Below are 25,613 nucleotides of genomic sequence, written 5' to 3'. Positions count from 1 at the left end.
GATGCAGTAGATTAGGTTGGAGGAGGTGCAGGTGAACCAGTGCCGCACCTGGAAAGACTGGGGGGAGGTAGGTGACAAGTGTAGCATTTCCTGCGGTTGCAAGGGAAGGTTTTGAAGTAACTAAAGAAATAGGATTTCAAATCTCCTCCTAAATTTGACTTTGTATTATTTCATTTGCGTGAAAGATGCACAATGATTGTCAATAAAACTTAAACTGCTCTTTTACTAATGGATTAAGTTGTAGAATTTCATTTAGTAAAAACCTCTTGTATCTTTGAAATGTTCTAATATTTTGCTGTGAATTTACTTCATATCCCTAAGCAAGATTTTTTATCCTTTTGCATTGTGCAAATTGTTGAATAGGTCAGATCAGGCACAATAAATGATCATTGACAAGCTCTTGTCAAGTTAACTGTACTCCTTGTACTTGTAGATGTAGTTTAGTTTAGTTTATTATTGTCATGTGTACTGAAGTGCAGTGAGAAAGCTTTTTGTTGCGCTCTATCTAGTCAGTGAAAAGAATATACATGAATTACAATCAAGACGTCCACAGTGTACAGGTACAAGATAAAGGGAACAACTATTGTAGCTGCAAGGTAGTAACATGCTAGATGTCATGTAAAATTGCTAAGGTGAAGAGAACAAACACAATTAAACTGAGTTTAGACTCCCCTGCTGTTGCAGGCTCCAGCCATTCAGTGTCACTATAGTGCAGCATGTTGATATAAATGTTAGTGTTTAATTGTAAATCAAATTACAACAAAATATTTACAAGGCTCTCAGTAGCTGATTTTAACCTTGCCAGTACTTTTCCTATATAATGCTCCCTGCAACCCTCATAATGATGGCCACTACTCGCCAAGCCATTTAGATAGCAGTTATTTTGCAATTATCAGGTTATCTAATAGACTTCAGAGATATAGCATGGAAATAGGCCCTTTGGCCCACTGAATCCAGCCCTAACAGTGATCATCCTGTACACTAGTACAATCCTACACATTAGGGACAATTTGCAATTTACAGAAGCCAATTAATCTAGAAATTTGCATAACTTTGGAATGTGGGAGGAGACCGGAGCACCCGGAAAATACCCACGCTGTCACAGGAAGAACGCAAAAACTTTGCAGAGATGGGATTCGTAGTCAGGATCGAACCTGGAATTCTGGTGCTATAAGGCAGTGAAGAAAGCTAATGGCATGTTGACTTTCATAACGAGAAGATTTGAGTATAGGAGCTAAGAAGTCCTTCTGCAGTTATACAGGGCCCTGGTGAGACCACACCTGGAGTATTGTGGAGACAAGGAATGGGTGACGTTTCGGGTCGAGACCCTCCTTCAGACTGGAAACGTCACCCATTCCTTCTTTCCAGAGACGCTGCCTGTCCCGCTGAGTTACTCCAGCATTTTGTGTCTATCTTCAATTTAAACCATGCATCTGCAGTTCTTTCCTACACCTGGAGTATTGTGTGCAGTTTTGGTCTCCTAATTTGAGGAAGGACATTCTTGCTCTTGAGGGAGTGCAGCATAGGTTCACGAGGTTAATTCCCGAGATGGTGGGATTGTCATATGATGAAAGAATGGAATAACTGGGCTGATATTCACTGGAATTTAGATGGATGAGAGGGAATCTTTTGCAAACATATAAAATTATTCAGGGATTGGACAAGCAAGATGTAGGAAACATTTTCCCGATGTTGGGGGAGTCCAGAACCAGGGGCTACAGTTTACGAATAAGGGGTAGGCCATTTAAAACTGAGATGAGGAAAAGCTTTTTCGCCCAGAGAGTTGTGAATTTGTGGAATTCTCTGCGTCAGAAGGCCAATTCACTGGATGCATTTAAAAGAGTTAGGTAGAGCTAAATCTCTTTAGCCAAGGGCAGTCACGGTGGCGCAGTGGTAGAGTCGCTGCCTTACAGCGAATGCAGCGCGAGACCTAGGTTCGATCCCGACTACGGGTGCTGTCTGTAGGAGTTTGTACGTTCTCCCAGTGACCTGCATGGGTGTCCTTCGAGATCTTCGGTTTCCTCCCACGCTCTAAAGACGAATAGGTTTGTAGGTTAATTGGCTTGGGAAATGTAAAAAATGTCCCCAGTGGCTGTAGGATAGTGTTAATGTGCAGGGATCGCTGGTTGGCGCGGACCTGGTGGGCCGAAGGGCCTGTTTCTGCACTGTATCTCTAAACTAAACTAAAGCTCTTAGGGCTAGCGGAATCAAGGGGCATGGGGAGAAGGCAGGAACAGGGTACTAATCGTGGATGATAGCTATGATCACATTGAGTGCCGGTGCTTGTTTGAAGGACCAAATGGTCTACTACTGCACCTATTTTCTATGTAACTCACTGTGCAGCACACTGTTTATTACAAGATGTGAAGTCTGCTTACATTATCTCCTCCCAAAGTCCAATGGTGCATCAGACATGATTTGTCTATTCTCCTCCCGCAATTCCCATCAAGGGAGTCAAGTACTTTGGTCATGGGTACTTAACAAAACTGCTCTCTTCTCTCAATTGCCCAGGCCTTGGCCAATCTCAATTCCAAATCAAATTGAATCACTCCCTCACTCTAACACCTATTACCAGCTGACCATCAAATACTCCAAAATCATCCTTCAGCGATTCCCCTAACCTGTCAGCAGCTTCCTGTCAGAAATAATAATCTTCCTGTTCGCTTATCAAATAACATTTGCAATTTCAAGAAACCCCATACAACATCATTGAACATTAAATGATAATGAAACCATGCATCACCAGGGAAATGCCTATAAAGCAAATGATACCAACTTGTTCAATGACATTCCTGGTTAAAGCAACTCCCCTCATCTCAGAACAATGCATCCTTTCTATTCTACCGTAGGTTCCCACTCAATTACAAACTACCTTCTGGAGTTTCAACAGCGTGCCCCATTATCCTCCATAAATCAGTGTTTGGCCCACTCCTCCACAATCCGCATCCGTGATCACAAAATCACTGCGCCACCAAAAGCCATTCCACATTTAGTGCAGGTTGACCAGTTTTCCTTGCCATTTGCACCACTTCCACCCATGCAGTTTTAATTTGCTCTCCCCCTCCACTGCAATCAGCAGTATTTGTCCTTGTCACACTTGCCTGAAGGAGCAAATGCTGATGATTCCTCACCTGCCTTTATAAAACTTCAGAGCAGCCATGAAAAACACAATACACCCCCACATTTTCGATCTTTCAATTTTTCTCATTTTCTGTCCTTTTTGTCTGTTCAACATCACTCTTCTTCATCTCGTGTGTTGTTGTTGTTCCCATCCACCTACAACCCTTCTTTCTTCACCATGTGTTTCTCAGTTCCTTCTACCTTGATTGATTTCTCATTTTTTCTTCCTTACTCTCAATCTTCATTTTGGACTTTAGAAATACAGCGTGGAAACAGGCCCTTTGGCACACCGAGTCAGCGTCGACCAGTAATCACCCCATACGCTTGCACTATCCTACACACCTGCGCAATTTACAGAATCAAATTAAACTACAAACCTGTATGTCATTGGAGTGAGAGAAGAAAGTGGTGCATCTGGTGAAAACCCACACGGTCACAGGGAGAACGTGCATACTTTGCACAGACACCTCTCTTAGTCAGGATCGAACCTGGGTCTCTGGCGCTGTAAAGCAGTAACTCTACTGCTGTGCCACTGTGCTGCACTTCTCCTCTCCGTCTCATGCCACCTACTCTTGCCCTGTACCTGATTGTCCCTGCCAGCTTGACCCAGTTCAACCCGAAAACTGTACTCAGCCGCTACCCACCAGCCTTTCATAAAATCACACCAACTTATTCAGATGCATTTATCAGAGATAAAACAAATTAGTACTGAGCATGGAAAGAAATGCTTACAGTTCAATTGTTTTTTTCATTGAAAACTCACCAACAGTTCTTTTTAAATCTAGGTCCCGAATCATTTGATCCAATTTCTTCTGCAGCCTCTTGCTATTTTCTACCGTCTTTTCTATGAACGCTTTGGGTTTCATGCATCTATGCTGAAAAGTTTACATCAAGTAACAATTTAACTATGTCACTATTTTTAAAAAACATTTAGCTCCATTATAAAACATATTTATATATTTACATTCTTTTAAAATATTTCAAAGTTAGAAAATATTTTTTAACAAAATTACCCAGCCCAAAGACAACAGACAAAAAGAGATTGCGGCAGCATGGTGGCGCAGCAGTAGAGTTGCTGCCTTACTGCGCTTGCAGTGCCAGAGACTATGGTTCGATCCCGACTACGAGTACTGTCCGTACGGAGTTTGTACGTTCTCCCAGTGACTGCGCGGGTTTTCTCTGAGATCTTCGGTTTCCTCCCACACTGCACTCCAAAGACGTACAGGTTTGTAGGTTAATTAACTTGGTATAAATGTAAATTGTTCCTAATGGGTCACTTAATTAACAAATGGTACTTGACAACATGAAATACTTGCTGCGAAGTTCAGAGAACTTGGTATTAAAAGTAAAACATGGATGACTGAAAAGGTGCGTATGGGATGGTTGAACCTTAAACAGATCAATGCATCTTGTGCAAAGCAGGGGTAATCTCAATACAAACAACTTATGTGCTTGGATGCTGTATCCAAAATCTCTAGGTAATAAATTTGGAGAAAGGCCAAGCTAACAAGAAAATCACAGGCAAGAGGCAAATTACTGGAGAAACTAACTGTGTCGTGCAGCATTTGTCAATGGAATGGACAGGCGGTTTTCAGACTGAGGGAGTATGGAACCTAAAATACCATCTCTCCGTTGTCTCCACAAATTATTTAGCTAACATTGAATTATGCAGTACTTCCCAATATACTATGACCATAAATTAAAATAGAATTTAAGTTCAAACATTTTGATAATCACAATTATCACTTTTCATTTATGTGCCTTTCCTGTGAAGTTTATCCTACAATATGTTCACATTTTTAAAGGAAAACAGACTAGGCAAACAACATACAATGAAGATGGAGATGGCAAGCTCAGAGATGCAAGTTTCCTGATGGCAGATTGTGGTGCCATGCCTTTCCTCCAGCAGCAAACCTGGCTTGCCCGTCCCAAAGCTGGGAAACCCATCCACAAGAGGCAAGCTGCCCAGCCTGCTCGTTCCCGAGGATGGCTCGGGTTGCGGGAGGCAGTGCAGTGTACCTCAATGGTGGAGCGGTTCGCTGGAGGCCCTGCAGCAGCCTGGGCTTGGATGGATTGGGCATCGCTTCAAGAGGCCGAGCGTGTGGACTGGATGTCACCTGCAGCGCACGGCATATTGGGCGGTGGACAATATCAACGGCTACGCTTAGCCAGGCCGACTTTGCTATGCCACCAGGACAACGGGCTTTTATGGCTAGGTTAAGAACTCTACACCTCTAAATTGGACTTGAGAATGGTGCCAAACCTGGCAACTCTTGTCTTCAGTCTCAGTATACTATTCCTATAAACTTGTACTGAATCAATGATGTGCTTAATACCTTTACTGAACTGTATGCAAAAAAATAAATTTCATTGTAACTCTGTACATGTGACAATAAATTATCCTTGAACCATTGATCATTTTTACCCCAAGAATACGAAAGATTTCAAAACCAAATACGGGTTCACCACCATTATCCAGCATCCTTGAATCCACAGGCTTGCCGGATTATCTGTTTTGCCAGAACAACAGAGATCACGGCCTCCGAGGGCAGTCGAACGGTACCAGAACGGTCCACCTAGGCCGCTGGGGGGCTATGGCACTGGCCCACAAAGCTGGCCTCGAAAGACGGCAATGGGAACGGATTCACCGGATCTGGCCGGGCTGGAGTTCCAGCATAGGGCAGATTCAACCCACCGATTGGAAGTCCGGCTGCGGAAGTCCCGATTAAGTTGAGATCGGCCGTTTCATTTCATGTGCATTCTCTCAATTTTATCCGGAGTAAAGAAGATGCCGGACCATCAGTTGCCACTGGAAATAAAACGGTGGTGTACCTGTATCTGATATTAAAATGGAGATTTTACTTCGGAGTCACGTGAGTGACTTCGTGAAAAACCCCGCTCAGTGCGCAGGCGCGGCATTACGCCCAGCAGTTGCAACAGCGGCGGCAGCTGGAGTCAGGCTCTCCAGCTGCGCTTTAAAACGGACCGTCAGGTAAGTAGACGGTGCGTTGGGACTAACCGGAGGAGAGTTGGCGTTAGTGTTTTGCAGTGCAAAAAATGTCTCAACGCAGGAAGCTCTCACAAAGAACTGCCCGCGCTCTAACTCCACCAGAGGAGCGACCAATTCCAGCGGGGCAGCAACCGGCGGCAGCACCGCTCGCTGAGCGGTTTGCTATCCCTGAGACCGAGCCTGACCCAGTCACGCCAGAGCCTGCACGGCGGGCTGGGAAAGCAACCCGAAAAACAAATCGGCCGGTCGACTCCGACTCGTCGGAGGGGGAAATGTCCTCTCCAAAACGGAGGAGAGACAGCCGCCTGAGCTGCATTCAGCAGCTCCTAGAGGAGATGGTCTACCGGGAACAGCAGCGCTCCCGGGCAGACAGGACAGGCGCCTCCCCCATAGTGTCGAGTCCGGCACTTCCCTTTGCTACCTCAGATCAAGAACTGGAGGCTAGCATTGGTGACCAGGGCAGGGCTGGTCTGAAAAAGGGGCAGGCGGAAGGAATCGGGAGTATGCATGGGGTGCAGGAACAGGAACAGCTGCTGGGTGTGGTGGACCGCTTTGTAGCAACCCCACGGGCTGGAGCACCTCTGGAGCCGAGGATGGCGGCTAGCATAAACCACCTGTCTAATAAGCCTCTACAGGAAAAGGTGCTCGCCCAAGTACTAGAAGAACACACAGCACCAGAGAACTGTGAGGCTCTTAAGGTCAAAAGCCTCAACAGTCAAATCTGGGGAAATGTGGGGGGCCCTATACGGGCACAAGAAATAAAGCTACAGCGGATCCTTAGGCTCCTGACGTCAGCTATCACAGCCTTTGCTCGTTGCGTGGAGACTACGGAGATGAGTACACACCAGCAGGATGTGCTGGCGTTGATGTGTACAACCCAATTTGAATTAAACAACCTCCGGAGGGAAAACATAAGACCTGCCCTCAACCCAAAATTTGCTGGCTTGTGCAAAGCTCCAGCTACGGAGGCAGATTCGTTACTGTTTGGGAACGACCTAAACAAACAGCTGAAGGATATGGAAGAGGCATCCAAAACCTTCGGCTTCATGAGGGCAGGCCCCGCGACGAGCAAACCACGAACAACTCTGATACCCAGGCGGCAGCACCCCACGGCATCCACCAGTCAACGTCTGGAATATGGGACTGGTGAAAGCTTGGGGCCGCAATATCCCCAAAGGCCTTTTTTAGGTCAGGGCCCGCCGCGGACCCCCTGGAAAATGCGCCTCCCCCCAACATCGCCAGCACGTCGACAGAACAAACCTCTAAGAAGAAAGAAAACACAAAGTCGTCAATAACCATGGAGGTAGGTGGATCTGGTTCCTACCAGCATATAGAGAATAAGGGTGCCTTACTAACAGGGGGAAGGTTACACTTGTTTAAAAAAGCATGGGGAATGATCACTAATGATAAATATATACTCAATAGCATTGGAGGATATAAAATTCAATTTATTTCAAAAACACCGCCAGTTCAACACTGGCCCGAAAGGGTATTTTTTCCCTCCAAAAAAGAACAACAGGAGGGACAAGCTGAACTGGTGAGACTTATAAATAAAGGGGTCATAGAAAAGACCAAAAACATGAGCCCTTGGAATTTGTTTCCAACATATTTACAAAAACTAAAAAAGATGGTGGATGTCGCATCATCATTGACTTAACATCCCTAAATAATTTTGTTAAGTATATACATTTCAAAATGGAAACATTTGTGACTGCTAGACAACTGATTTCCAAAGGATACTATATGGCAAGCATTGATCTCAAAGATGCTTACTATCTGGTACCCATACATAAGGATTATAGCAGATACCTTAAATTTATCTGGATGGGGCAGCTGTGGCAGTATAAAGCACTGCCTAATGGGCTCACGTCAGCCCCAAGATTATTCACAAAAATATTAAAACCAGCCATGGCAACATTAAGGAAACAAAATCATATAGTCATGGCATATTTGGACGACATCCTCATAGTGGGAAAAACTATGGAATTGGCTGTAGCAGCAGTATCAGCTACAAAACAGCTCCTAGAAACGCTAGGGTTCGTCTTACATCCAGATAAATCCAAGTTAAATCCATCCTCTATCATGGACTACCTGGGTTTCACAATTAACTCAGTCCAAATGACTATTACCCTGCCAAGGGAAAAGATGATTGCATTAGCACAATCATGCAATAACTTAAAAGTTAACAAAAGACCAACTATTCGACAAGTAGCAGCAGTAATTGGAAAAATGGTAGCAGCATTTCCGGCTATCCAATTTGGACCTTTGCATTATCAAAATTTACAAAGAGCAAAGGTGCAGGCACTAAAACAACATAAAGGTCACTATGATCGGGTCATGATGTTACCCACTGAAGCAATATCAGAGCTACAGTGGTGGATACAAAATATTTGGCATAGTTGTAGTCCTATTATTATTACTAATGCTACTTTAGTTCTTCAAACAGATGCCAGTGCTCAAGGCTGGGGAGCAACTAACTCCATATCCAGCACAGGTGGTAGATGGACTAACTTAGAATCATCATTACTATCTACACTGGGCATTAATTATTTGGAAATGTTGGGCGCCTTTTATGGTTTAAAAGCATATGTATCCGATATGCAGCACTTGCATGTTCGATTACAAATAGACAATACTACGGTGGTGGCTTACATTAACCATATGGGCGGCATAAAATCTTTATCATGCGACAAATTGGTCAATACGATTTGGCAATGGTGTGTCGAAAGACATATTTGGCTTTCAGCTACCTATCTACCAGGTAAGCTAAACACAGTGGCGGACACCAGGTCACGCAAATTCAATGACAACATCGAATGGATGTTAAATCCTAAAGCATTTGCTAAAATTGTAAAGCAATATGGAAAGCCAGATATCGATTTATTTGCATCAAGACTAAATCACCAATTAACTACGTATGTCGCTTGGGAACCAGATCCAGAGGCAGCAGCGGTAGATGCCTTCACGCTGGATTGGGGAAAGTTCTTTTTCTATGCCTTTCCTCCCTTCTGCCTCATCAGTCGGGTACTTCGCAAAATCCAGATGGACTCAGCCTCTGGAATTTTGGTGGTACCCGACTGGCCTACACAGCCATGGTTCCCAGTACTTCATGACATGGTGGTGGAATCACCAATGGTGTTTCCCAGTCATCCAGGCTTATTGATTCACCCAGTGTCAGGCATAAGCCATCCATGCCATCAAGACATTAAACTCCTGGGTTGCAGATTCTAAACCGACCCTATCTGGACCTGGGATTATCGCAACAAACCATCACCACCATGTCAGCATCCCTGAGAACATCTACAAAGAGGCAGTACCTAACCAACATCAAGAAATGGGAGAAGTACTGCCAAGAAACAGGGACTTCATACGAAACAGCCACAGTAGCCAATGTTCTCGAGTTCCTGGCCTACCTACATCACTACGAGGGTATGAGCTACAGTGCCATCAACACGGCACGTAGTGCCCTCTCCACTTACCTCAAACCTGCAGGACATCAGCCTATGGGATCCCATCCGCTGGTGGTTAAACTGATGAGGGGCATTTATAACATCAAGCCCCCCAAGCCCAGGTATACTCAAATTTGGGACATCAGTGTCGTTCTGACATACCTCCGGGATAGACCACCAGCAAGATCCCTCAGCCTCGAGCAATTAACACTAAAAACGCTCATGCTGATGGCTCTAGTATCTGCACAGAGGGTCCAGTCGTTACACAAACTTAGACTGGACAGCATGGAAACAACGCCAGACCAGGTAACATTCACCCTACTAGGTCTGATAAAACAAAGCAGGCCAGGAACATCCAACGCACTAGTGGTATTCCGGGCCTACCCACCAGAGCCACGATTGTGTGTGGTGACCCACCTCAAACAGTACATCGACACAACCCATAACATCCGAGGGAGTGAAAGAGCCTTATGGGTCAGCCACAAAAAACCACATGGCCGGGTAACAAGCCAGACCATTTCAAGATGGTTAAAACAGGTATTGGAAGCTGCTGGGATAGACATTAACCTTTACAAATCTCATTCCACCAGGGCAGCATCCACATCAACGGCAGCTAGGATGGATGTGCCTATTGACCTCATCCTGAACACAGCAGGATGGTCGAGGGAATCCACATTCCGAACATTCTATAATAAGCCATTGGTGAAGCCTGATTTGTTTGCAGCGAGAATATTAGAAGCTGCAAATATTTAATTTAAAGCCCGGGGGAGCTATTTTGTTTTTGTTATTGTTAATAAATACCGTTTTGTTTTTGAAAACAGATTCATTGGTTAATTACAATAACACTTCCTTCCTCAAGAGCTTTCGGCAGTGAGTGAGTAAAACTGTTACACGGTTTGAAATCACAGAGCTTTGAAATCTTCACGAAGTCACTCACGTGACTCCGAAGTAAAATAGTAAGATTAAACGAGAACTTACCAGTTTGAAGTTTGATCTGTATTTTATGAGGAGTTACGATGAGGGATTACGTGCCCTCCGCTCCCACCCTCATTATATGGATCAAACTGATAAATTGATGTCTCTTTTTCTTTACTATGTTACTTCAAATACTTGTGTCTGTCTGTGATTCCACACCGCTGCTTGGAAGCATGCCGCGCCTGCGCACTGAGCGGGGTTCTTCACGTAATCCCTCATCGTAACTCCTCATAAAATACAGATCAAACTTCAAACTGGTAAGTTCTCGTTTAATCTTACTATTAAATCATATCTACCTGCTAAGTCCAATCATTCAAACTTCTTTGCTTACTTTTAATTCATCGCCAGACAAGATGAAAACATGTGAATGTGCATTTGTCTGAAACATTTTGTCTGACTAACAGAAACTTTTTGGCTTTCATCTGCCTTTGACCTTGGCTGCTGAACACAGATATGGGGTTAGGTACCATTCTGTTTTTTTTCCCCCCCATTTTCAAAAGTAAACAATGCATGTAATTTTGGTGCCTTGCACACAAATAGAAAAACACGTACATCATACTTATTTTTTTTAAAACCACAAATTGCACTTTGTAAATGGACATTATGAATCATTCCATGCACTGTACTTACAGTCCTCCTCTTTTCAGGTAAATGTGTACTGTCATTGATTGCAGGAAATAAGGATTCGTCAACATGGGTTTGTGTTGTCAAACACCTTTAAAATAAGTTAAATAACATTAACACTTGGCAAAAGATGAACTTGTTCTCGTGCATTAGCCAAATATCGATGTAAACATTTCCTTATAATATTTACAAATTTTACATATTAAACAATGCAAGCTTGATTAATTATTCAACCTTCCATTGACTACACTTTATAGTTTGTTAAATCTCAATAATAAAAAACAAGGCAGGAAATCATTCCAGCACTCAATCGCTTCTAGTCAAGTTTAAGCAAATCAAGACTGCTTTGAAATGCACAAGCAGACATTTTAATTGTCATCTGTTGCTAATTTATCTTTTTTTTCCCTCTTCATTGCAATAGCCTACTGCAATCAAGCACAATTACAAGGACAAGCCACAAAAATGATCACCGGACTTCTCACTGATGGTTTGGCAGATGTTTGCTAAATAAAAGTGTACTTGTCCACATTAATTATTGCACGATTGGTTTTATGTTTTGTAAAGGGCGAGTTTAAAAAAAACTTGCATTCAATCAAGTCAAAATGCATCCATGTAATTGAAACTGGGAAGATATCACAAGGAACATGACCACCTAGAGTAAGTGCAAACATCCCTCCAAGTTGCACACCATTTTGAATGGGGAATGTATCACTGGCCCTTGTATTCTGTGTCACCAACCCAATAACACTGTGGAGACTACCTTCTTTGGAAGGACAGCAGTTCAAGGCAGGAGCTCATCACCACCTTCCAGGGCAAGTCAGGATACCAACAGTACCCAATTTGCAAAACTGATTTAAAAATAAGTCAATGACAATATTTGCTTCGTCCTTCAATAAATCCCATAGCCCCAAAATCCAGGAAAGATTTGAAAATGTCTTTACACATACAACTTGGAAGAATCATAGACAAATCTAACACAAGATGCCTTGGTAATGCAGTTTAATTGCCTTTCTTGAAAACTTAATTTTGTTATAATCAATTATAACCATAGAGCAAAACATCATAGAGCAACATTAGAAATACAAAATAAATATGAATTGAGTACAGTCCAAAAACTCATTAGTTGAAAAATTCAGTTTATCATGCTCCTGTGCCAACATGCAGAATATTTAATATTGTACACCGTCAAATGATTTTCCTCCAAGTAAAATATTGATTTCAAGGAAATACACATTCCGAGTAATCTCAAAAATCCATTTACCATCTTGCTTTAAAATAAGCTTAAATTTAAAGCAATAATTTTTCAGAAATTGGTTTATCGAATTGCTCACACCTTTCCACCCAAAGTACAGACACTAATTTCACACCAGTTTTCTGGGCCTTCTTCCACACACTTTCATGTCCATCCTTGAATACCACATGGGTCACCTGTTTATTGAAGTACTTTAAAACCTGCGAAAACATTTTGAGAATGTAAAAAATGTTTACTGAATTCAGCTTCAAAGGAAAAACCATTCACAAAACTCAATAAGGCTGGGCTCAGTGCAGATGAAGAATCATGACCTGAAACATCGACTATTGTTTTACTATTTGGTTCCAAATGATTAATTGAAAGATACAGCGTGGAAAACAGGCCCACCAAATCTATGTCGACCATCGATCACTTATTCACACTGGTTCTATGTAATCCATTTTTCCCCATCCACTCCCTGCACACAAGGGGCAATTTACAGAGGGACAATTAACCTACAAACATGCACGTCTTTGGGATATGGGAGGAAACCGGAGCACCCGGAAAAAACCCATACTTATAACAAGGATAGGTTTGAGGAGTGACCGAGAAGAACTCTGGGATTCAGACTTGAGTCGGAAGGATCGCGACCTGAAACGTGACCCATTCAGACGCGGAGGGCCCGACCGCCGGCTACGGGAGTAAGATTGCCCCGTCAACGGAAGGCTCGAAGCCCCCCACCGCGGGAGAACAAAGTAGGAAAGTGATTGAACTTTTTTTTCGCCTTCCATCATAGTGAGGAATGTGGAGGAGCCACTGTGGTTGATGTTTATGTTAAAATGTATTTTGTGTGTTCTGTTGCTTTTTATTTGTGTGACTGACTTGGTAAATGAAATTCCTCGTATGTTGCAAAACATATTAGTCTAATAAAGTATTATTGTATTGTATTCCTTCTTTCCAGGGTGGCTGCCTGTCACGCTGAGGCAATGTATACTTGCCATATGTATACTTGCCATATTGTGCTCAGAAATTTGTTCAAGTTACATTGAAGGATCTTTTAAATAACTTGTATTGGAAGATTAACATTGAGTAATATTATCAAAGTTAAAATTTTAATTTGATTTTTTCTGCTGTGTGAGATATGTTCACGTTTGTGCCAATAAGAGGAAAGTACACCAAACTTTATTTTATTCTGAAATGAGAAAACTTGAATTTAAGGGAGAACAGAAAGTGGAGAAACAAGGGACAGCAGATGGAGGAACAGGCCAAGGCCGGGCTGGTAATAGGTGGATACAGGTGAAGGGGAGTTTTGATCAGTTGACAGTTGGACATAGGCCAGAGATAAAAAGACAGAAGGTGTGTGATGAATGGATTGAAGAGTTGGGAATTGTGAAGCTGGAGGAAGGAATGTCAGTGGAAGGGGAGGGGAGAAATATGTGCAAGCCCACTTTTCTCCAAATCAACTGTGCAACTCATTGGCTGTGTCAATGGGTTGAGAGCAGCTGATATTTCCTGCCACTTCTCCATGCATTGCCAAAGAGGAGAGCTTATGTGACTGAGGTAATAAGTGCTCATAATGTCCAATGTAATTGTTTGAGTGCAATATTTTTCTGTAATGTTCGATGTAATTGTTTGAGTGCCGTGTTTTTCGACTGAAAAGATAATTTCAACACAATTGAACACTTGAATTTTTTTTGGATAAAGTTTCAAGATTGAGATTGTTTCCAACGGGAGATAACATTTACCTTTTGACAGTTGTTGCCAAGTCAGGCAACATTACTTCATCTATAAAAAGCTCTCATCGCAACTGTTTTTTTTAATGCGGGTTTTATTTTGTGGCTGATTAACACAAAGTGCTGGTGCGACTCAGCGGGCAAGGCAGCATCTCTGGGGAAAAAGTATAGGTAATGTTTTGGCTCAGGACTGTTCTTCAGACTTTGATTTGGCTCAATCAATATGCAACAATCACACAACAGCAAGCCAGTTTTCATCCTCGTTCAAACTGTTCTGATTTCCTCTTTTATTTTCACAAATACTTCACGTCAACCACATGCTCACCACGAACTCCAACCCAATTGAGTATCACCAAGTAACAAGTCGTCTTCAAATTTCACATGCAGCAGTAGACATCTTAAACATCTCATTGAAAGCAATGCTTACCGTGGCACCCATGTCAGCCAAGTTTTCTACAAACGATTTTGAATAATTTTCAGTTTTGTTTGAAGACCACACATCCACAAATGCCACAACATCTGAAAAGGAGTAACAAATTAATTCTAACCTCATATTCATTTTATCGGGATGTTAAGGAATCAGTTAAGGAACAGCTCCATCCAAGACCGCCAGAAAATGCAGATAATTTGTCCAAAATGCGAATTTGAAAATGGAGTTAGAACTGTGCCTGGCTACACAATCATGGGTACGGAGTGAGTAGAGCAGAGGAGTCGAGTACACAGCCTTGAGGAGTCCCTGGGCTGATGGTTATCAAGGAGAAAGTGTTGCCAATTCGTATCAATTGTGGTCTGAGGAAGTAGAGGATCCAGTTGAAAAGGGATGTGAGGACACTCAGTTCCCTGAGCTTGGTAACACGTTTGGAGGAGATGATGGTGTTGAACATCAAGCTACAGTTGATGAACAACAGCCTGAAGCATTCATAAATATATTTAAATTTGTATCAAAACAGAGCTGTAACTCAACATGCATCTAGTTTAAAATAATGAACATTTCCACATCAAAACACTCTAGAAAAACAAATCAATTTTTTCTGCAGATTATCCTTCCAATCCTATTTACTAACACAAGCTTAAATGAAATCAACAAGCTGATCAAATGATGACAGTTATTTGAAGCTACAATCAAAGGACTCAAAGGGAGATGAAAAGGCCATTCTTTACTTTAGAGATACAGCATGGAAACAGGCACGCTGATGAAGTGCTGTGAAGTTGGTTATGGTGCATATCTCAACAATAACTTCAACCCACTAGTTCGCCTACCGCCAGGACAGGTTAACGGGGGAGGGGATAAGATCTCACTGGCTCTCCACTCTGTACTGGACAACTTGGACAATAAAAACACATACGTCAGGCTGTTGTTTATAGACTACAGCTCGGCGTTCAATACCATCATCCCCTCCAAGCTGGTTACAGGAGGAGGTGTGGTGATTGGGTGCTCCCGTCCAGACACAAGAACTAGTGTGTTTTATCATCTTTATGGAATTTGGAAGAGATACAGCGCAACTTTAAACATCTGTGTGTATCGCTGCAACGCTGCAGAGACTTGTCTTAAAGTTTTCCGCTTGTTTTGGGACTGCTGCGAGCAGTCTTATCAATTGACTGCGTAGCTCCCACTACGGTGGATGGCAACCTGCAAGGAAACTGTTTGCGAACCAAAAGAGGGGAGAACAACTGTTCAGATCAACCCTCTTACTGCCTCGTCGGTGTGGGAGGTTTTCTGCAACTGCACCGTCTCGACCTTCTTTTGCGGCCTTGGAGCTTGGACCTGACGACGAAGCCTCCTTTCTCTCGGCAAGGTCGAGGGAGATAATAGGCTTCCAACAACAAGACTGCAGGCAAGTCCCTTTCGTTGCTGTAGGACAATAGACAATAGGTGCAGGAGTAGGCCATTTGACCCTTCGAGCCAGCATCGCCATTCAATGTGATCATGGCTGATCATCCCCAATCAGTACCATGTTCCTGCCTTCTCCCTATATCCCCTGACTCTGCTATCTTTAAGAGCCCTATCTAGCTCTCTTGAAAGTATCCAGAGAACTGGCCTCCAACAGGTAAGGCAGAGAATTCCAGATTCACAGCTCTCTGTGAGAAAAAGTGTTTCCTCGTCTCCGTTCTAAATGGCTTACCCCTTATTCTTAAACTGTGGCCCCTGGTTCTGGACTCCCCCAACATCAGGAACATATTTCCTGCCTCTAGTGTGTCCAAACCCTTAACAATCTTACATGTTTCAATAAGATATCCTCTCATCCTTCTAAACTCCAGAGTGTACATGCACAGTCACTCCATTCTCTCAGGATATGACAGTCCCGCCATCACGGGAATTAACCGTGTAAACCTAAGCTGCACTCCCTCAATAGCAAGAATGTCCTTCCTCAAATTAGGGGACCAAAATTGCACAACAATATTCCAGGTGTGGTCTCACTAGGGATCTGTACAACTGCAGAAGGACCTCTTTGCTCCTATACTCGACTCCTCTTGTTATAAAGGCCAACATGCCATTCACTTTCTTCACTGCCAGCTGTACCTGCATGCTTACTTTCATAGACTGATGAACAAGGACCCCCCCAGATTCCATTGTACTTCCCCTTTTCCCAACTTGATGCCATTTAGATAGGAATCTGCCTTCCTGTTTTTGCTACCAAAGTGGATAACCTCACGTTTATCCACATTAAACATCATCTGCCATGCATCTGCCCACTCCCCCAATCTGTCCAAATCACCCTGCATCACACAGCATCCTTCTCACAGTTGACACTGCCACCCAGTTTTGTGTCATCTGCAAATTTGCTAATGTTTCTTTGAATCCCTTAATCTAAATAATTGATGTATATTGTAAATAGCTGTGGTCCCAGCACCGAGCCTTGCGGTACCCCACTAGTCACTGCCTGCCATTCTGAAAGGGACCCGTTAATCCCTACTCTTTGTTTCCTGTCTGCCAACCAATTTTCTATCCATGTCAGCACTCTACCCCCAATACCATGTGCCCTAATTTTGCCCACTAATCTCCTATGTGGGACCTTATCAAATGCTTTCCAGGTACACTACATCCACTGACTCACCCTTGTCCATTTTCCTAGTTACATCCTCAAAAAATTCCAGAAGATTAGTCAAGCATGATTTCCCCTTCGTAAATCCATACTGACTCGGACCGATCCTGTTAGAACTATCCAAATGTGCGGCTATTACATGTTTTATAATTGGTGCGCTGACAACAACCTGGCCCTTAACTCCAAGAAGACCAAGGAGCTCATTGTAGACTTCAGGAAGTCCAGAGGCGGCACGCACACCCCCATCCACATTAACGGGACGGAGGTGGAACGTGTTTCTAGCTTCAGGTTCCTGGGAGTCAACATCTCCGATGACCTCTCTTGGACCCACAATACCTCTACTCTGATCAAGAAGGCTCATCAGCGTCTCTTCTTCCTGAGGAGACTGAAGAAGGTCCATCTGTCTCCTCAGATCCTGGTGAACTTCTACCGCTGCACCATCGAGAGCATCCTTACCAACTGCATCACAGTATGGTATGGCAACTGCTCTGTCTCCGACCGGAAGGCACTGCAGAGGGTGGTGAAAATTGCCCAACGCATCACCGGTTCCACGCTCCCCTCCATTGAGTCTGTCCAAAGCAAGCGCTGTCTGCGGAGGGCACTCAGCATCGCCAAGGACTGCTCTCACCCCAACCATGGACTGTGTACCCTCCTACCATCCGGGAGGCGCTACAGGTCTCTCCGTTGCCGATCCAGCAGGTCGAGGAACAGCTTCTTTCCGGCGGCTGTCACTCTACTAAACAACGACCTCGGCTGCCATAGACACTTATTATTTATTTATTTATTCAAATCGTTTGCTATGTCGCTCTTCAAGGGAAATGCTAAATGCATTTCGTTGTCTCTGTACTGTACACTGACAATGACAATTAAAATTGAATCTGAATCTGAATCTGACTGACTCCAGCATCTTTCCCACCACCGATGTCAGGCTAACTGGTCTATAATTCCCTGTTTTCTCTCCCCCGCCTTTCTTAAAAAGTGAGATACCATTAGCTATCTTCCAATCCACAGGAACTGATCCTGAGTCTATAGAACATTGGAAAATTATCGCCAATAATTGGGCATGACTTCACCATCTACTGGACATCAGAGCGCCCAAGGTGCCAAGCCTGCAGGGAAGTGAGGCATATAGACGGAGCAATTGCCCCAAAACCCATGCGGGGGCCTCTCTCTCCGGTGCCATTAACCCCCCCGCTCCCAGGTGGGTAGGTGCAAGATGGCGAAGAGGGTGAAGCACCTGGAGAACAAAACTCCCACTCCCAGGGACAAGAATGATCTACCCATCCCGTCACCTCCCATTAGGGAGTCTGCAAGCTCACAATCCAGCCGGGAGTGGTGGGGATCGGGCGGGAGGTGGTGCCACAGAGGAAGGTTGTTCAGGTGACCTCAGAGTCTGTGAGCTCCTCCCCATTGAAAAAGAGGAGGTATCTCCCTAGGTAGGACCAGAAGGGGGACGAACGGGAATCCTCTAGGGTGGAGGCAAGTACTGTGTTGGAGGAAGACTCCCGCCCTCTGGTTCGGGCCCCGGTCCCATGTTCTGGAGGGAATTCCGGGAAGGATGGGGATGGGGACCACTCGAGTGTTATGGAGCAGGGAGATTCCTGTTGGGGAGGGAATCCCGCATCAGGCACCCAAGGAAGTCCAAGAGCAACCCACCCATGATGAGGTGCAGAACATGCCTCTGGAGGTAGAGACTCTTGGTGGGGAGGGGGAATGGGAAACCACCCTTTCTCACCCTCAGGACCTGACTCCAGAGGGACCCCCTGAGTCTGGTGCACCAGAGTTCACTCTGGGCCCAACTGGGGGAGGGATAGTCACCCCCACTATTGATGGCCTTGACTCCCCGAGTACATCTGGGTCCCTTTGCCACTGGCCCCAGGGTTGGGACGGAGGTGGAGGAGAGACCAGCGGGTGGGGAAGAGGCAACCGCCGCACAGGGCGAGGCGGGAGTATCGAGCACAAAGGGTGTGTCCGGGGATGTGGATGGTGTCTCCATCTGCAGTGAGCAGGTGGAAGGGGACTCCTCGGACAATTAATCAATGGACGAATCAATGGATGTTCTCGCTTCCCCGACGTCACTCCACTCATTCCAGTGGAGGAGAAACACCTGTAATGCCATGTGTCCCAAACATTATGGTGCCCTGAAATGGGGGGGGGGGGGGGGGGGGGGGGGGGGGGGGGGGGGTAAAAACACTGCTGCAATTTCTACATGGATCTACTATGCCACTGAGGATCCAGTTGCACAGGGATATGAGGAGACCTACTTAGTTCCCTGAGCTGGCAACAAGTTTGGAGGGGATGATGGGTGTTGAACACCAAGCTGCACTCAATGAACAGCATGAAGCAGACAAATATATTTAAATTTGTACAGAAAGGATCTATAAGTCGACCTGTTTAAAATATTGAATATTTTCACATATCCATTGTTTCCGCACATTATTCTTCCAATTCTATCTATTAACACAAGGTTAAATGAAATCAACAAGTTGATTACCCCGAAAATAAGTTATTGAAGCCACAATCGAAGAACTCTTCAAAGCGAGTGTTCTTGAATCCACTGCACACGAAGCAGCCCGACAACGAGATGAAAGGGCCATACCTTACTTTAGAGATACAGCATGGAACAGGCCCATCATGGCCCACCCTATCTGCACCGACCCGCAATCCCGCGTGCACTAACACTATCCTACACACCAGGTACAATTTACAGAAGCCAATTAACATGTAAATCTGCACATCTTTGGAATATGGGAGGAAACTGGTGCACACAGAGAAAACCTTGCAATCATAGGGAGAAAGCACAAACTCTGTACAGACAGCACCTATAGTCAAGCTTGAGTCTATGGTGCTGTTAGGGAGCAACCACTGTGCTGCCCAAAAAGTGAAAACTTGAGTCCAAGGCCAGAGGACACAACCTCAGAATAAAAGGATGTACATTTAGAAAGGAGTTGATGGGTAATTTATTTAGTCAGAGGGTGGTGAATCTGTGGAATTCAATGCTGTGGAGGCCAAGACACTGGGCAATTTTAAGGTGGAGATTGATAATAGATTTATTATTGTCATGTGTATCATGTGTATCAAGGTACAGTGAAATATACCTTTACTCATTACCACAACAAAAGTGATCACACTGTAGCACAACATTCTATTCCATTAGTGAGAAGATGCAGTATGCATATCCTGGCACATTTTTACAGTTACAAACCAAAAATCGTTCTCACTTGTAACCACCAATCTTCACTCTGCAGATTAGTTTAATAACCCCTGCTTTGAATATTTGCTGAATTAATCATGTTGTAATTCAGTCAAAACATCGTTACCAGACTTTGTCAAACAATATACAACTTTTACTCATTATTACAAGTGACCACACTGCAGCACAACATTATATTCCATTACCGAGAAGATATGCATCTCTTGACACTTATTTAAATCGTATTTGCATCTACGGCACTGTATTTGAAATATAATTAGAGAGGAAAAAATAATGCAAATAAGTTGATTTCTACAACTGGCAAGTAAAAAGTCACATTGCAATCTATAAAACACCAAGATAAGTTTAATATAATGTAGGAAGGAACTGCAGAGTTACAAGGATGTTGCCAGGACTAGACGGTGTGAGCTACAGGGAGAGTTTGAGTAGGCTGAGTCTCTATTCCGTGGAGCGCATGCGTGAGGGATGATCTTATGGAGGTGTACCAAATCATGAGAGTAGAGCGGGTAGATGCAGAGTCTCTTGCCCAGCGTAGAGGAATCTAGAACATAGCTTCAAGGTGAAGCGAAAAGATTGATAGGAACCTGAGGGGTAACTTTTTCACACAAAGGGCGATGGGTGTATGGAACAAGGTGCCAGAGGAGGTAGTCGAGGCTGGGACTAGTCCAACATTTAAGAAACAGTTAGACAGGTACATGGCTAGGACAGGTTTGGAGGATATGGACCAAGTGCTGGCAGGTGGGACGAGTGTAACTGGGACATGTTGGACGGTGTGAGCATGTTGGGCCAAAGGGCCTGTTCCCACACTGTATCACTCTATGGCTCTTTGCAGATGCTGGCATACACCGAAAATAGACACAAAATGCTGGATTGACTCAGCAGGACAGGCAGCATCTCTGGATAGAAGGAATGAGTGAGGTTTCGGGTCGAGACCCTGAAAAGGGTCGAGCGGGTCGAGTCTGAAGAAGCGTCTCGACCTAAAACCTCACCCATTCCTTCTATCCCGAGATACTGCCCGTCACGCTGAGTTGCTCCAGCATTTTGTGTCCATCTTAAGTTTAACATAGTGTTGAAAATCCATTTCACAATATCCACTTTGAATATGTTCCAGTATGTCACCATCAATTTCACAATATATATTTGTTTCGTACCTTGGAGAATAGATTTTTTACTACATTCACCGGTCATTCTGCAATAATGATCTTGTATAAATATAGTTTGTCCCAATCTGGAAAACAATTATTGTACAAGATTCAGGGGAAAGAATCAGGACCGCAAGGAGGGCAAATCAGTCAAACAGGGAAAGGAAGAGGGGAGAAAGGAAGAGGGGAGAGAGGAAGAGAGGGGAGAGAGGAAGAAAGGGGAGAGGGGGAGGAGAGGGGGGAGAGAGGAAGAGGGGGAGAGAGGAAGAGGGGGGGGGAAGAGGGGAGAGAGGGAAGGGGGGGAGAGAGAGGAAGAGGGGGGAGAGAAGGGGGGGGGAGAGGAAAAGGGGGGGAGAGGAAGGGGGGGAGAGAGAGGAAGAGGGGGGAGAGGGGGGAAGAGGGGGGGGGGAGGAAGAGGGGGGAGAGGAAGAGGGGAGAGAGGAAGAGGGGAGAGAGGAAAGGGGAGAGGGGAGGAGGGAGGAGCGGAGAGGGAGAGGAAGGGGAGAGAGGGAAGAGGGGGGGGGGAGGAGGGAAGAGGGGAGAGGGGGAGGGAGAGAGAGGAAGAGGAGGGGGGAGAGAGGAAGAGGGGAGGAAGAGGGAGAAGGAGGGGGGGAGAGGAGGGAAGAGGGGAAGAGGGGGAGAGAGGGAGGGAGAGAGAGGGAGAGAGAGAAAGCGGAGGGAGAGAGAAGAGGAAGAGGGGGAGAGAGGAAGAGGGGAAGAGGGGGGGGAGGGGAGAGAGGAGGGAAGAGGGAGGGAAGAGAGGGGGGGGAGGAGAAGAAGAGGGAAGGGTGGGGACTCAGCGGTGGTAGCCGGGGAGGGTGGTCGCCGTTACCTCTCCGGCCCGGGGGGCCCTGGCCCGGGGGGGGGGGGAGTGGGGTCGGAGTGGGGTCGGCGCGGGCCCGTCTCTGCTGACCGTTACCGGTGGAGACGCGCGTGGTGGAGACGGCGGTTTGAAACAAAGATCTTATAGCGGATCTTTGGTTTGAAATGGCCGCGCGTGGAGGCGGCGGCGGCGGCGCGGGGGCCTGCCGGGGAGAGAGAAGCCCTCTCCCCCCCCCCTCCCCCCCCTCCTGGTCAGCACTGGGGGGCGGGGCCTCTGTCTACACCAAAGATCTTTGGCTATAGGATCTTTGGATCTTAGAGCACAGCGGGGAGAGAGGAGACATTGCAGTGTGGGGGGCAGGCGAGGGAGTACCGGGCAGGGGGGAAGACATTGCAGTGTGGGGGCAGGCGAGGGAGTACCGGGCAGGGGGTGGGATAAGGCCTAGTGTGCGTGAACTTGCGGGGAGGTTTACAATGTTTCTTATTTATTGTCCCTTGTCTAGTCTGAAATAAAGTTCATCATTGGATCAGAAGAACTATAATTGGGTGTGTTATATGATCATATACATTTATGTCACATACATGTGTTTATAAACATTTTATTCTTTAACAAGAATGAACAGAATTATGAATCTAACCCTATAATCACACACAAAAACTTCCCCCGCAATGTCAATTACCCTGCGAGTCGGGTAGGTTCAGGTTTCTACAAAATCAACTCAAACACAGCTTGTGAGCCATTTAAAAAGAAATGATTTAAAAAACATTAAAAAAGACAATTACCAGAGTCAAATTTTATTCTTGACAAGACGTATGAACTGACAGAATAATGAATCTAACCCTATATAGTCAATATAGGCTATCTAATCTAATCCTATATCACACCCACAAACTGTTGCCCATTGATTACACTGCGAGTCCGGTCAGGTAGGCTCCGGTTACTAAAATGGGGGGTGAAAAATGCCCAGGATCCCCTCCATAGCGTACTACACGTCAGCCCATTGTATTTCGCAGGAGTGGCCCATCTTGCTCTGCTCTAAGATCTTTGGTCTACACTGAGACAAGGATGGAGACCAGGAGCTTCCATGTGGCTGCTGTTCCACAGATGGTAGGCACCCATATAATCCACAAACTAACCATCACCTGTCTGTACGGAGTTTGCACTTTCTCCCAATGACCGTGTGGGTTTTCCATACTGTATCTCTAAACTAAACTAAACACATTCAGATACCAACATTGCTGCAGTCAATGAAAAGGTTGCAGTGACAACTCCTCCATGAATATAACTTCAATGAAATGAGTAGCTTGTCAGGTTCAGCTTTGCCAACAGCTGCCCGCCCCCCCAGAGAGAACGCTCCACCTCCTGGTCGAAAGCTCTAGCCCCTGAGAGTTCAGTTTATTATCACATGTATAGTGACAAGCTTTTTTCACACAGAGAGTGGTGAATATCTGGAATTCTCTGCCACAGAAGGTAGTTCAGGCCAGTTCATTGGCTATATTTAAGAGGGCGTTAGATGTGACCCTCGTGGCTAAAGGTATCAGGGGGTATGGAGAGAAGGCAGGTACAGGATACCGAGTTGGATGATCAGCCATGATCATATTGAATGGCGGTGCAGGCTCGAAGGGCCGAATGGCCTACTCCTGCACCTATTTTCTGTGTTTCTATGTTGCATGCTTAACAGTCAGCAGAAAGACAATACTTGATTACAATCGATCTATTTATTGAGTATAGATACATGATTTACAGTGGATAGAGAACATCCAGCCTCCTGCCAGGACGTGCAGGAAGGAACTGCTGATATTGATTTAAACTGAAAATAGACAAAAAGATAAGCTGGAGTAACTCTGCGGGTCAGACAGCATCTTTGGAGAAAAGGAATAGATGATATTTTGGATCAAGACCCTTCTTCAGACTCCAGCTTTTTGTATCTATCCCGTTGGGATACTCTGCCTCCTGAGAGGATTATCCCCCACCCAATGAGAGAAGCCCCCACCCTGTGAGGGAACAGCTCGACTAACAGTGGCGCAGCGGTAGAGTTGCTGCCTCATAGCGCCAGAGACCTGGGTTAGATCCTGACTGCGGGTGAAGTCTGTACAGAGTTTGCACGTTCACCCCATGACTACGTGTGTTTTCACCAGGTGCTCTGGTTTCCTCCCACTTCCCAAAGACCGGCAGGTTTGAAGATGATTTGGTTTCGGTAAAAATTGTAAATTGTCCCTAGTGTGTGACAATAGACAATAGGTGCAGGAGTAGGCCATTCGGCCCTTCGAGCCAGCACCGCCATTCAATGTGATCATGGCTGATCATCCCCAATCAGTGCCCCGCTCCAGCCTTCTCCCCATATTCCCCGACTCCGCTATTCTTAAGAGCCCTATCGAGCTCTCTCTTGAAAGCATCCAGAGAACCTGCCTCCACCGCCCTCTTAGGCAGATCATTCCACAGACTCACCACCCAACACCGTTTCCTGCCTAATGTGGATTTCCTTCAGTTCCTCCCAGATCCTTACCGGGTCGAGTTGCTCACAAATCCTGACACCAGCTCCAGCAGTACGCTGATTTTTGATGTTTCTCTGCTTGTCAGCACAAGATATCAAATGTGATTCATATGCATCCCAGCAAGGTTCACTTGACACCATAGGGCAGGGCTCTGGACATTTCCCACCACCCACTGGATGAAAATTATTTTCCTCGTCTCTATCCAAGTTCCACCTGTATAGATGGTGCTGGAGTGTGATGACTGCATCAGAAGTGAATCTGCCACTATCCATTACAATCTTTCCACATTTTTAAATATTTATTTCAACAGCAGTGGAGAGAAGGCAGGTACAGGATACCGAGTTGGATGACAGCAGTGTTTCGTATACTAACTATGCTATCCTTAATCTTTCAGCACCAAATGCTGTACCTTGATCCTTTATAGTTTACTTTAGAGACACAGCGTGGAAACCGGCCCTTCAGCCAACCAAGTCCGTGCTGACCACGATCGCCCCGTTCTATGTGGTGGGAGATTGCAACCTTCACGTGGTCCGCCCCGTTTCAATGAATACAATCAACCTAGCATGCACAATCAAATAGAACAAGTTGTCGTACAACTTTAGGCTGTGCGCGCCATACGCAAGAAGAAGAAGAAGACTAGTTCTATCCTGCACACCGACGACAATTTACAGAAGTCAATTAATTTCCAAACTTGCACATTTTTGAGATGTGGGAGGAAACCGGAGCAACCGGAGAAAACCCACAGTCACAGGG

General features: G+C 45.1%; 1 protein-coding gene across 1 annotated transcript in view; it reads right to left on the bottom strand.

The window, feature by feature from the left end:
* The window catches only part of LOC129697527 (microcephalin-like), a 46,298-nt gene extending 23,739 nt beyond the window's left edge, over positions 1-22,559 (bottom strand). The window contains exons 1-6 of the mRNA XM_055636178.1: positions 22,462-22,559; positions 21,552-21,628; positions 14,570-14,661; positions 12,512-12,630; positions 11,185-11,269; positions 3,884-3,995 (exon numbers count right to left, since the gene is read on the bottom strand). Coding sequence (XP_055492153.1) covers positions 3,884-3,995; positions 11,185-11,269; positions 12,512-12,630; positions 14,570-14,661; positions 21,552-21,588 — 445 coding nt within the window. The 5' untranslated portion in view covers positions 21,589-21,628; positions 22,462-22,559. The remainder of the gene's footprint in view (positions 1-3,883; positions 3,996-11,184; positions 11,270-12,511; positions 12,631-14,569; positions 14,662-21,551; positions 21,629-22,461) is intronic.
* Between the last annotated feature and the right edge of the window lie 3,054 nt (positions 22,560-25,613).

The sequence above is a fragment of the Leucoraja erinacea genome, chromosome 5 (assembly GCF_028641065.1).
Source record: "Leucoraja erinacea ecotype New England chromosome 5, Leri_hhj_1, whole genome shotgun sequence".
NCBI classification, from domain to species: domain Eukaryota; kingdom Metazoa; phylum Chordata; class Chondrichthyes; order Rajiformes; family Rajidae; genus Leucoraja; species Leucoraja erinaceus.
Note: the sequence above shows the minus strand (reverse complement) of the source record. Positions and strands in the feature narration are given on the sequence as shown.